A 13,678-nucleotide genomic window follows, 5' to 3' on the forward strand; every position below is an offset into this window, starting at 1 on the left:
ATTCATTCAAATGATTAATGGTATATCTTGTTGATTGTGTGTGTTAGCATTAATGATTGATTGATTGATTGAGACTATCCAACTTGATACTTTTGTATCCATAAGCCATCACTTTTGATCAGTTTCTGTTGCAATTCTCAGGAAAATAATTATTTTATTTATTATTATTTGATGAGACTGGATGACCAAAAGCCAAAGTGATGGAACTTGGCGGATAATGAGTAACAATGTCTTTAATAAATTAGGAAACAACTCAACGCAACTCAAAGATAGAGAGTCTAGTCCTTCTTTTTGCGACTTCCATTGGGTGTCAGACTGTTGTTGCGACCGAGTGAGGACGACATACTTGAACCTCCACCGCTGTTCTTCCAATGTACCTCTTGTATCTTTGTAAGTTGTAAACGCACTTCTTTCATCTTGGGACGCTTCTTTGCCTTGTCCACCCAGCATGCTTTCATCAGCTTGCTCAGGTCACTTGGACAGTCGTTTGGAATGGCTGGTCGCTCACCCTTTGTCACCATCACTGGTATTGACCAACTGTTAATGCCACTGTAAGGCTCGGTCCTTGTATATATCTCCCAGAGCACTATACCAAATGAGTATACATCACATGACTCTGTGTACGTATCATTTCTAAACACCTCTGGTGCCATCCAACAACTTGTACCAAGGTTCAACGTCATCTGCTTTGACAAATCAATCGATCTCGATGTACCAAAGTCAATCACCTTTGCCTTTATATCATTGGCGATCAGTACATTGCCACTACATTGGTTTGAGTTGTGTTAATACGTGTCGCTGGCTCCATCTACCTTGGTCTCGCCTGATGACATACCTCTTGAGGTCACGATGAATGATACCATGTGAATGAAGGTATTCCATGGCATTGGCTACATCGATGGCTATTGAGAGCTTCAATGAGTAGGGTAACTCAATATCTTTGTTCAACAGGATGTCTCTCAGACTGCCCTTGGCCACCAACTCGCTAACATGGAACAGGTACGACACCTTCTCAGTGTTGGCGCCATAGAACTTGGTGAAGCATTCATGTTCCAGAAGTCTAGAGAAGGTGTCAGTCAGTCATCGGAAGTGATTGATTGAGTGAATAAGTGATGATGTACATACCCCATGATGGCCACCTCTCTGTCAAACTCTTGTCGACTGAAGCATATGTTCTCCTCGCAGTAGACTTTGACGGCGACGTCGATGCCGCGATAGACTCCTTTGTAGACTTTGCCAGAGGCACCAGCGGCGATTAGGTCACCAAGTACCACCTCGTTGGAAGGTATCTCATTGTACACTTTGATGTTGTTCTCTAGGACGTTGGAGACTATCTCGTCGAATGTCTGATACCTTAACAACTCACCAAGTGTCTTGCCATTGATTAATGCCCTACCTCCTGCAGTTGTGGACTGTGCTGGTAACGGTGTTATGGACGCCATATCGAACACTGGTGCACCAGTTGGGTTGGTCGCCCTGGACCATGTACCAGATGATGAGCTACCAATACTGCTGGTTGAACTTCTTCTTGAAGTTGTCGGTGATGAGTTTGTCGATGATGGAGTAGATGAAGGTGACAACATTGGTGATCCATTATTATTGTTGTTATTGTTGTTGATTGGTGATGTAATTGCAGAGGATGGTGATGGATCACTAAGTATTATGGTACATGTAGGAGTAGGAGTTGTAGTTGTTGTTGTTGATGTTGATGTTGATGTTGAAGTGGTTGATGTATCTGGTATTGGAGAAGTGGTCAATGGCTCAGACAATGGAGACAAGGTAGGTGTTGGAGTTTGTGATGATGGTTCAGTGATTGTAATGGGTGTCTGTTTCTGTGGCTGTGGCTGAGGTTGTACCTGTACCTGTGGTGGCTGTGGCTGTGGCGGTAGCTGTGGCTGTGTCTGTGGCTGTGTCTGAGTTGGCTGTGGCTGAGGTTGAGTTGGTTGTGTCTTTGGCTCTGGTATAGTCTTTGCCTGAGTCTCTGGAGACTGTGGCTGTGGCTGTGGCTTTGGTTGTTGTGGCTGTGTCTGAGTTGGCTGTGGTTGAGGAGATGGTTGTGTTTTAGGCTGAGGTGGAGATGGAAGTGCATCACAATCATCACACATGAATTTATTGTTGGTAAAGAAGTATCCACCTTCGATTGGTAAGGTACACTATATATATATGAGGACTGGCAATGTTAGATACCTCCTCATCTAAGATGGTGAGTGGCCATCAGTGATCGCGACTTACATAATCACATATGAAACATTCTGCATGGTATGACTTGTCACGAGACTTGATTGATGTGTCCAGGATCACATTGGTACATCTGGCACATTTAAGTCCGTACAGGTCCAACTCGCATGGATCACACAACAACTTTCCATCTCTAAAGAAGAATGAATCCAATGATGACTTGCAATTACTACAAACAAAACAATGTTCATGGAATAGTCTACCCTTGGATGTAACCTTTGGTGTATTCCTCAATATCTCCAATTTACAACATGTACATGTTGTTGTAGTTGTCGGTGTTGTAACTGTTGTTGTCATTGTTGTATTATTATTATTATGTACAAATAAATAAGTAGTAAATGTAGTAAGTAAATGATGATAATGATGTTGTTGTTGATGATGATGTGGACTTTGATCGGTTGATCATTGCCAGATCATACTCATCAATCGATCCATCAAACATCCATCCATCCCTCACTCAAACGCTAAATTTGAACTGTTGGTGCGGGGTGCACACCAAAAGTGATGGTTCAGGCCTCAAGCCCTTGTGGGTGTCGTTTCATCACGATCAAAACCCAATCGAGACATCTCCAAGGAGAGTTTCTGAAACACCAAACTACACCTGGGTTGCGCAGAATTGAGTAAGAGGGAAAGCCATCAAAGCCTCATGCCCTGTTTGATCGAATGATTGATGACTTTGGTGATGATTGGTGATTGGAGATTGGTGATTGGTGATTGGTGATGGTTTATATTGATTGGTTACTTTCACTCGAGTGCAAGTTCAGTTCGGGCCTACAACCATATTCTGATTGTTCCATCGACTGAGCCTGATGCGAATGATTGTCCGTCGGGTGAGTACCGACAGCAGTTCACTGGTCCGTGATGTCCCTTGTTGACTTCGATCTCGTGTCCAGTGTTAAAATCGTAGACGTGTACCCAAAAGTCGCTTCCACCTGCAATGAACTTTGAGTTGTCTGGATGTAACGATGCGCAGTTGACTTCAAACGGCAGTGAATATACTTTGAGTGGATGGAATCTATATGTGTTGTTGAAGTTTGTTAGCCATCAGATTGGTCGATTGATTGATTGGTTGTGTGGTCTACATACGTTGCAGCGTCCCAGAAGGTTATCTCGGCTCCTGCTGTGGTGATCAAATACTTCTTGTCCTTGCTGAACTCCATGGAAGAGATGGGTGCTTTGGCACACAGTGCCATGTGAGTGCCCGCTCGAAGATCCATTATCCTGATGATTTCATCGCCACCTCCACTCAGCACTACGTCGTCGTTGTACGCGCTCCACATGGCTGCCTTTATCATACTCTGATGGCCTGGTATCTGGAGAAGAGGTTCGTTCGGCTTCTCCAAGTCGTATATTCTCAATATCTTATCTCCTCCTCCTGTCACTATTCTGTTTCCAAACTGATTGATTGGTTGGTTAGTTGATCCTGAATGTTATGTTGGATATCTTGATCGCCTTACTCTGGAGAAGTCCGCTGTCTTTACAATCGATTGATGTTCGAAGGTGTGTAGCTCTGTTCCGTTCAATGTATCCCATAGTTTACTTGAATGATTGATTGGGCATGGTGTGCAATGAAGTGAGTGAGATGTTCAATCAATCAATCAATCAGTATGTTCTATCTGTTCTTACACTGTATAATCTGCTGATGCTGTCAATGCCTGTGTCGCGTTGTTGTTGAATCTTGAAGACCATACAGCACCCTTATGGCCTTCGAATGTACCTATCCAATCTCCATTGTTTCCATCCCTCAGCATTGGCTTTCCATCTGTTTAATTGATTGTTAGAAATGGTCGCCTGTCACCAAATGGAAGTTGTCGGGTACCTACCTAAGCAAGCTGATATAATGAATAGTCCATCTGAACTCTCATTGCTATATGCCAAGTCTGATACAGGTCGAGAATGACCAGAGCATATCAATGGTTGTTTCATCGTATATGTATGGTATGTATGTATTTATGTATGTAATATATATATTATTGTTGTTATATATATAATGGTAATAAGATCTATATGATTAGATTACTAGAAATACAATGGTAGTAGTTGTAGTGATGATAATAAGTGAGTCGCAATGTATACTAGTGTGATTGATTGATTGATTGTTAATTGTCGATTATGATTGCTATTGTGATTGTGATTGTGATTGTGATTATGATCGATTGTAAGTATGTTGACTATGATTATTACAACAATGTATAAATATAATATATATATATATATAATGAATGATATATAAATAAAGAATAGAGATAAGATTATATATTTATAAAGTGAGATAGACAGAGAAATGATGAAGAAGGATGTTGATGAAACGAGTGACAGAGCCACGATTGAACACGCACTTTGCAACAACAAACATTAAATTTAATTTGCGACGACTTCGAAGTCGACCTCATCATTCTCCATCATTTCGGGTTATTGTGTCGTCTTGTTTGATTGATTGATCAACTGAACGAGTGAATGAATGAACGAATGAATGAGCGAATGATAATGAACATCATGATCAGTACTGAGGTGATGGACGGACAGACAGACTTTGGATATATATGATAGAGACTGCGCAGTCATCTAATTAGATGACTTAGGAAAGGAATGCTATGGTTTGGATGATGCTGGTGGCTTGTAATCAGAATGGTAACACTCTCTACACACAGAGATATACTTGTCAGCTCCACCTATAAGTTCAACGCGATCGTCTTGTACTATTCTCTTGGAGAATGGTGCATCTTTGAAACAGATCATACAGACTGCCGACAACTTGGTGACCATCTCAGACTTGGGCACCAGGTCGAGCACTGTACCAAATGGATTCCTCTGGAATGTTCCATCCAATGCTGCTACAATCACAGTCTTTCCATTGTTTGCCAACTCTTCACTAAAGGGTACTACATCTGTGAACTATCATGTTGTTGTTGTTGTTGTTGTTAGCATGGGCCAGGGCATAGTGATCGTCATATCTACATACGAACTGTCCTTCATCGATACCAATGACATCATAGTCTTTAACATGTAAGCGTGCCTCTTCCAATTTAGTACAAGGCAGAGCAGTGTAGTTCAATCTGATTGAGTGTGTCAGTCAGTTAGCGGGAACAACTACAACCCATAGGCGGGCGCTCATACTTACTTATCATGAGTAAATAGTATATTATCTTGAGTCTCTCCTCCATTGTATCTTGTATCTCTACTGTATTTTATGACCAGACACTTCTTGTTTGCAAAGTTGAACCTCTTTATCCTTCTAATAAGCTCTGTAGTCTGTCGTCATGGTACTAAGTACTTTGAGCTTGACCTCTTCAACTTCGAACGACTACCTTGTTCATACCTTTCCACTAAACATCGGTCCCAAGATGACCTGTATCTTTCCAAATACTCTCTGCATTGTCATTGTATGTGTAATTATAATTGTAGTTGTAGTTGTAGTTGTGATCAATGAATGACGAATGATGACATAATTTCAGTGAATATCATTTTCCTGTCATGAGCCAATGATGAGAACTTGTATCTCTCTTTTGGGTTAACTGTACATATGTATATGTTGGTAGATAGGTAGACTTTATCCATCTATCCATCCAACAATCCTAGCTTTGATACTTTTATTCTTGAGGTGGACAAGATCTCTTATAAAAGATTGAATGTTTAACAAAGTATCTATTGTTTGGTAGTAGCCATGTGAATATATAAAAGACCAACTCGGACATGGCCATCAGTAGGAATATAACAAAGAATAGTATAGCAGCTACTGCAGTCCATCCTATAATAAATATAAATATATTGATCACTATCCTATAAATAAAATATAATACTATTGACTCTGTAGTCATACTATCTCCAACTTATTTAATTATGATTGATTGATTATGGTTAATGTAAGTGTATATATATATAAACTAATATCAATATGATATTATAACCTACTTATATCCATTTGATCCACACTTGTGAATAATTCCTTAATAATAAATGACATTATTACTTAATCAATCATTAATACCTATATATATATCTATATTCTGTTGTTGTGATAATCTAATCAAATAGAGTAATGAGATCCTTCTATGGAAAGTGATGTATGTGTCTATAACACATTAATGACTGATTGAGTGCACTGAATCAATCACCTCCAACCCACATACCCACATAAACACACTTATCCATTCTGATCAATCAATCATACACACAATCCTACTCACTACAAATAAGGGCAAAGTCAGAAGTGAAGCCACTATACTCTATTCACTCTCCAATCACTCTTAGGTGACTCAGTCATCATCATTATGTATAATTCCCATCCAATACAAATAATAATGATACAAATAACTAAATAAATGTAAGTAGAGGACGGTATGACTAAAGTCGGATTGACCTGTTTCCAATGAAGCCACAAGGCCTGGAAACAAAGTCTTTTTTATTCATATAATACAACATGGATTCAGCTGCTGCTTGTCTTTGACAAAGTAGCTGATGGTAGTCGATTCACAACGGCTTCTCTTCATCTGGTACATCTTATCGTCGGCATTCTTGATGATTAAATCCATACATTCATGATCGGACTTTTGGAAGATCACTCCTCCATAGCTGATTGAAATCTGGATGTTGACATTGCCGCCCAGTGCATAGGGAGTGGCAGTCAACTGCTGGATGTACTCGCGGATGAAGCTGTCGGCGCTCTCCACCGAAGAGATGTTCCTGGCTACGATGAGGAACTCATCGCCAGACAAACGAATTGGCATGCAGTCATTGCATTGGTACTGCTGAAGACGAGTCGAAAGGTTCTTCAGCAGGGCGTCTCCGCTCTCATGTCCATAAGTGTCGTTGACCAACTTGAACTTGTCGACATCAAGGAAGAACAGGGCACTGACCGCAGCTCCATCACTGACACCCGAGCAGAACTTTTGTATCTTGTTGGTCAACTGGTACCTGTTCTGGAGGCCAGTCAAAGGGTCGTGAGTGAGGCTATGCTTCAATCGCTTGATCTCCAACTCCTGCTGAGTGATGTCCACGACGACGCCCTTGAACGAGCGACTGGCCGAGTCGAAAGTGCCAGTGAATCTAAACTTCTTGTCGCAAGAGGTCTTGACAATGACCGTGCCGCCCTGTCCGCTAACCAAAGATGACTTGAGCAACTCCTGCTCCAGTGTGACTGGGTCCAAACCAAGTTGAGAGCAAAAGGTACCAATGTGCGTCTGGCTGGCAACCTCGGCGTCGGATGAGGTGCCGCGGACAGCAGAGCAGCCATTGCCACCTGCCAAGAAGGTCTTGACAATGCTGTGAAGATTGTCAAAGCTGATCTCGATGAACATCAAGTCGGGTGGTGATAGGTGCAGTATTTCCTTGATTGTGGAGGAGTAGTGAGATAGTAGGCGCTCGCGGCGATATATAATGTACAGTAATAATGCTATGATACATAATGGCCAGACACTATTGGAGCCAGCCAACGATGAAGATGACGACTGATTATAATGTAGGTAATTGTGATGATTGATTTGTTGTTGTGATTGCTGTTGTTGTTGTTGGACCTGGTATTGGTATGGTGATTGGGTTGGCACAAAGACCATCCAGGCAAAGGAATAGATGTCATCGATTATTTCCATCATGGTTGTTCCTTATATATGTGTGTTGTCGTCTAATGTTACAAACAAATATAATCCATACAAACTGGATTGTTGGATAAGTAAGTAAAGTAAACTATATGGAAAGAAAGGAAGGGAAAGTGGAAGAGATAGATAGGTGAGGGGAGGGAGGAGGAAAAGGAAGTGGTTGTTTGGAATTGTTTAAAGGATACTACTGGATTGCCATCCTTCCTTCAATCCATCTGGATGTTATTTTAACCTGACGCCAAGGAGGTGGAGGAGAGGAGGGAAGAGGGAAGAGGAGGGAAAGGTAGGGATAGGGAGGGACGGGCTGATCGACAATGTGGGAAAGAGGAGACGACACACATGTGTGAGTGAGAGAGAGAGAGATGGAGAAGGAGCGGCAGATCGCCTGGAACGTTCTCGTCGTCACCTGGAAGACGGATGTGTAGTGATGTGACTGTCTATTACGCGAAGCTCACAATGAGAGGAGATTTGGATTACAACATATATTTGAATATTCGATGATGGCAGAATGTGGTGTAGTGATCAGGCATGGAGAAGTAGGTGATATGTAGGTAGGGCTGTCACATTGGAGTGATTGTTGATTGGTTATTGATTGATTGATTTGATTGATTTAATTTGATTTGATTTGATTTGATGGATTGATGGATTGATGGACTGATGTTGGTAGGTACATGGATGTATGAGTGAAGTAGTGAGTGATGAGCGAGTGTGCTGGTGCTGCTGTCCGGTCAGCCGAATGGTGGAGGAGGTGCATCACAAGTGGTGATCGTGGTCCACCATCCATCAATCAATCCACAGATCTGGCAAAGTCAACATTAATATGTTCGTCGTTGTTTGTTAATATTAGCTAATTGTAAGTCATGTCGTCCCCGTCGACTTTGATACACTCACCAGACACATGCACTCCTTCCATCCATCCTCTCCGTGGACATCCGCGACCAGACACTTTCACTCACTCTCTCTCAATCAACTTTATTAATGGGTTGAAATATATATATTTATATATATCTATGTTTGATCTGAGACATCAACGGATGTCCCAACTCCTCCAACAAGCCATACATACATCCAACATCCCCGAGTATGTGTATATACACCACACAAGATAACACTTAAGTGATCAGGATTCCATAAGAACTAGAAATGTGTGCTAGTGTGTATCTGTGATTGATTGATTGATTGATAGTATGATTGAATGCTTAAACCAACAATAATGTGGAAGTGTTAGTTAGTGTCACTAAAAGTGTGGGATGATGATCAAGATCGGCTGTCACACACACTGGCACCCATATAAACAATAATAACGATGATCACTCGGTTTATAAAGCCGATCACTTATGAATAGACATTGATTGGCATTGCAATGCAGCATTGGGAGCGCTACACTTGTTACGACGAAATGAATGAATCAATCCAAACGAATCATAATAATAACAATAATTATAATTACTAAACGATTGTTTTAGTAGTGATTGGAATTGACGTGTACATACTTGAAGGGAGTATGGAAATGGTGTGTATGTTGGTATACCTACCTACATCCAGTATCCATCCCCTATTTCAAACTCATGACACTACCTTACTTAAACTCTTTGAATGATTGTTCACGGAGTCATTGATTGATTGACCCACCATTCGTCATTTAGAATGTAAACATTATCATGACGACAACCTTACGCCTGGTTAGTTGAATGTTTGAAATCGCCAAATTGATCTCCATCTCTCTCTATTCACCTCAGATTGATTGATTGACTGAGATTGGTTGATTGATTAATTGTTTGATTGATTAGTGAAGTGATCTGATCATGTGGAACCAGGATGAATCTCACTCGTTTTCAAAAAGTGATCATTTTGAATCAAAGAAAATGTCTGAAAAATCAAAAAAGCCTCTTTTGATCACTTTGGTGTTAATCATACTTCCGACTCACACTCATTCATGACTCAACACTTACACTTTGTTGTAATAATACTTAATTGTTAACAACTACTACTACTTCTTACTTATACAACAATAATAGTAGATAGTATATAGATAAATATATATATCAAATAGAATAATAATGGAGTTGTCAACCACATCTCAAGCGTACAATGCTATGATCTCTGCAGAGAACTCTGTAAAGGGCAATCCAAACACAGTGATTGTATTTCAACCGATTGGATTCGACACTTCACAGATGTTGCCACCAGGCTCCATCATCACTGATGAGGAGCAAGCGGCACGAATCAAAGACAAATCCATGACCCTCATGTACTCCACAAAGGAAGCATCACTCCTCGATACCCTATTCAAGACAATCGCTCACAATCAGATTGAGTAAGTATCATCATGAGTGAGCGGATGGGTGAGGGAGAGGCTGGAATCATTCCACCCCACTACCCCACCACCCCCTTCCCCACACATCACACTTGTCCCATAAATTAACACACTCATCCATCAGCATCCTAAAGCAGCTTTATACCTTTGTGGGACAGGACGAGTACTTGGCCTTGTCAAAGATGTTGGTGACCATCTCGATTGGATGTAATAACTCATTGAGATTGATGAGATACTTTATACATTGTGATTACAAGGGTATAGTGTCGGGAAAGGCCAGTCCGACGCTGGCCGGCCTAGGTGGAGGCAAGCGTATCTTCTCATTGCCACAGTTGATCTCATTCTTCCTGGAGAAGATTGGTCAGCAGTACATCAAAGACATTCTGCGAACATTCATTCTCCAGATCATTCAAGACAAAGGATTGAACTTGCAAGAGGGTGTCGACGCCACGACCGGCGCACAGCTACACGCCTACTCCAAGCAACTGGCCTCCATCATCACATCAGAGGAGTCAATTGGCAAGCTTCCAGTCCCAATCAAGTAGGTATCACATAGATTTCATGGACAAGTGATCACTCTCACTCACTCATTCACTCAATCACTCAATCAATCAGGGTCGTGTCGATGTTCTATCACGAGCTATGGCCACATGAGGAGGACAATCTGGGAGTATCAAACTTCTTGATCAATACGTTCTTCTCGACAGCGTTCACATCGCCCGAGGCATATGACCTCATTCCATCACATATACATATATCAGCACGATCATCAAACAACCTGGTGATCATTGGACGCATGCTATCACATGCTATCACAGGTGCCTCATGGGACTATGGCGAACTCAAAGACATCGAACCCATCAAACAGAGCATCAAACAAATATTCCGCGAGTCCAACTACTTCAAGACTGTACTCGGATCAAGGTTCTCAACTCAAAGTTATCGTATGTTATGTTATGTTATGTGTCCTAGTGCACTCCATCGATCACTTAATCACTCACTCAATCACTCACTCATCACACCCAACCAGAGTTCTCGAATGAGGCCACAATGCAACAATTACACTTGTTCCATCGATTGTTGTGGCAGAACAAGCAGGAGTTGACATCAATGTTCAAGCAACCCGAGTTTGCTGAAGAGTTTGACAAACTGATCACAAAGCTTGGTGACTACAATGCCAAGATATCCTTCCAATTCCTGGCGCCAAACGAGTTGAGTATGTTTATGACACGCGCCAAACACGATCGATCAATCAATCACTTACTCACTCACTCATCCTGGAATCATTCCATCACTCAAACTCACACAGAGGCAATTAAGAATTACATGACACAGAGGAATGAGGACGTATCTTATATTGGATATATAATGAAGAATGGAAAGAGAGGCCCAGTCAAGAGGGTGTTGGTAGTTGGTATTAATAAGATATTCACATTCAAACATACAAATGGAAAGTTAGGCCGCGAGGGCCACCTGCTGGACCTGGTCGAGATCAACAGCACCACACCACAACAGCTGGAGCTGATCTTCAAGCAGCACAGGGTCAATGCACAGAGTGATGACTGCGACCACATCATCACGTGCATACGTCGCATCTACGAGTACTCGTTCAACAACTGGCCCTACCCACTCAAGATGAAGCACAAGGTGTCGCCACCCTCGCGCCTCGAAGCCATCGCGCCACCCGACCACACTCCAACCAGCATAATGGTGGCGGCGTACAAGTCCTTGTGCGCCTACCACCAGACGCCGGTCAAGCAGACGGTGTGCTGGTACATTGAGAATGCGTTTGTGGGCGATGCCAAGCACAAGGTGTTCAACCTGAAGCTATTCACCAAGCACACTCGCGAGCCACTCACCAACCAGGACCTTGTTCCACTGCTACACGCACTGCGCTATGACTGGTACTTCCAAGAGCTCGTGATCAAGAACTACAAAGTAGACCTCAACCTGCTCGTCTCTGAGATGATCGCACTCCTCTCCTCCAACACGACCTTCAACTCAATCACACTTTCCAATCTCACGCTGCCCAAGGAGTCGTATGTATTGACCACGAGCATGTTCGTTTGATTGATCACCTCACTAACTCGCACTTGCTCATTCAAACTCAGCATGATGATGTTGTTCGATGTGATCCAGAACCAAAAGTCACTCAATCTTACAAAGTTGGACGTGTCTAAGAACTTGTTTGATGAGAAGAGTATTAACTCATTCGTGGCATACCTTCAGTATGGTCAGACTGGCGCCATCAAGACATTGAATATCTCATCGATTGGAGTATCACAGACTGCCATCAAGCTAATATTCGAAGCATTGCGTCGTGGAAGCTTTGGATCACTCGAGTCTGTAGACTTCTCTGGCAACAAACTATTGGACAACTGTATTGACGTTGCACGATGGCTGTCAAACGAGGGATCCAGCCTTAAGGAGCTCAACCTTGCCGATACCCAACTGAAGCCCAAGAGTCTAGTCGTTGACTATGGCAAATCCAAGCTTGAAGTGTAAGTCATCCGGCTGGCCTGGCTTGGACTGATCTCACTCACTCACTCACTCACTCAATCAATCAATCAAACAGATTGAACTTATCAAGGAACATACTAAAGACCAAGGAGGACACAGCAGTACTGAGCCAGTTGTTTGCAAACTTGACAAACTTACAGTCGATATTGTTGGTGCGAACACTGATACCTTCCGACAGCATTAAGGAGTTGTTGAGCTTCATTGATAAGCGTAGATTGACAACGTTCAACATTGGCGAGAATCAATTGGTTAGATTGTCAATCACCAACCTGATCGCATGCTCCGCCATTCACAACATCAAGGTATTGGACCTCACAGAGAATGAGATAACTGATGGGGGTGTCAAGGAGTTGGGCCGTGCACTATACGGCAACCAGAGCATCACCAAGCTGGTCCTGGACGGTTGCTTCCGCGGCAGTCCGGGTGCGCAGCGATCCAAAGCCGTGTTGGCCATCTCCAACTTCTTGCAGTCGAGCAAGACGATCGAGGTGCTAAAGATGCGTGGAGGACCCAAGGCCCAACAACAGTTGCAGCGTTGCATACTGCCTCTGCTCCTCTCGCTTGGATCCGTGCAGTCTCTCAAGAAGCTGGATATCTCGTGGCACATGATGGGCAACCAGGGCGCAGTGGCGCTGGCCAAGGCCATCTATCAGAACCGATCGATCAGGACACTGTTGGTGGACAACAATGGCATTGGAAGCATGGGTTTGGCCAACATCAAGAACTCACTCAAACAGAACTATATCATCAAGGAGATGCCCATTCCAATCTATGACATCCACGATATCTATCGCAATGATAGTAGTACCGGAGTTGAACAAAAGAAGACCAGGTCACTCCTACTCAAGATTGAGTTGTATCTGTTGAGGAATCAACAATACTAATCATTCATTCATTCAATAAATCGATCAAATCAGTGCACTAACTATATCTTTATCATAGATCTTGATCATAGATCTTGATCAATCAGTGCACAGCATATGGAATCATTCCATTAGTTAGATAAATA

General features: G+C 42.4%; 5 protein-coding genes across 5 annotated transcripts; 1 reads left to right on the forward strand and 4 right to left on the reverse strand.

Annotated features, from left to right (window-relative positions):
• Positions 1 to 278: 278 nt before the first annotated feature.
• Positions 279 to 2,535, reverse strand: SAMD00019534_097110 (hypothetical protein; the record flags this gene model as incomplete). Its single annotated transcript, XM_012895178.1, has 4 exons — positions 279 to 765; positions 836 to 1,060; positions 1,126 to 2,153; positions 2,233 to 2,535. The coding sequence occupies 4 exons, from the start codon at positions 2,533 to 2,535 to the stop codon at positions 279 to 281; spliced, it is 2,043 nt and encodes a 680-aa protein (XP_012750632.1).
• A 474-nt stretch (positions 2,536 to 3,009) lies between these two features.
• On the reverse strand, positions 3,010 to 4,164 carry SAMD00019534_097120 (hypothetical protein; the record flags this gene model as incomplete). The annotated part of the gene is made up of 5 exons (XM_012895179.1): positions 3,010 to 3,253; positions 3,325 to 3,635; positions 3,696 to 3,777; positions 3,865 to 4,000; positions 4,062 to 4,164. 5 exons carry the CDS (start codon positions 4,162 to 4,164, stop codon positions 3,010 to 3,012), a joined length of 876 nt encoding a protein of 291 aa, XP_012750633.1.
• A 666-nt stretch (positions 4,165 to 4,830) lies between these two features.
• Positions 4,831 to 5,620, reverse strand: SAMD00019534_097130 (hypothetical protein; the record flags this gene model as incomplete). Its single annotated transcript, XM_012895180.1, has 4 exons — positions 4,831 to 5,133; positions 5,201 to 5,294; positions 5,360 to 5,490; positions 5,558 to 5,620. 4 exons carry the CDS (start codon positions 5,618 to 5,620, stop codon positions 4,831 to 4,833), a joined length of 591 nt encoding a protein of 196 aa, XP_012750634.1.
• A 1,024-nt stretch (positions 5,621 to 6,644) lies between these two features.
• SAMD00019534_097140 (hypothetical protein) lies at positions 6,645 to 7,826 on the reverse strand (the record flags this gene model as incomplete). Its single annotated transcript, XM_012895181.1, has 1 exon — positions 6,645 to 7,826. The coding sequence occupies one exon, from the start codon at positions 7,824 to 7,826 to the stop codon at positions 6,645 to 6,647; it is 1,182 nt and encodes a 393-aa protein (XP_012750635.1).
• Positions 7,827 to 9,871: 2,045 nt separating this feature from the next.
• SAMD00019534_097150 (hypothetical protein) lies at positions 9,872 to 13,547 on the forward strand (the record flags this gene model as incomplete). Its single annotated transcript, XM_012895182.1, has 7 exons — positions 9,872 to 10,149; positions 10,274 to 10,419; positions 10,450 to 10,690; positions 10,765 to 11,095; positions 11,425 to 12,188; positions 12,261 to 12,650; positions 12,725 to 13,547. Coding segments are annotated over 7 exons (2,973 nt in total), but the record flags the coding sequence as incomplete, so codon positions are not given.
• Between the last annotated feature and the right edge of the window lie 131 nt (positions 13,548 to 13,678).

The sequence above is a fragment of the Acytostelium subglobosum genome, assembly GCF_000787575.1.
Source record: "Acytostelium subglobosum LB1 DNA, scaffold: scaffold23, whole genome shotgun sequence".
Lineage (NCBI taxonomy): Eukaryota > Evosea > Eumycetozoa > Acytosteliales > Acytosteliaceae > Acytostelium > Acytostelium subglobosum.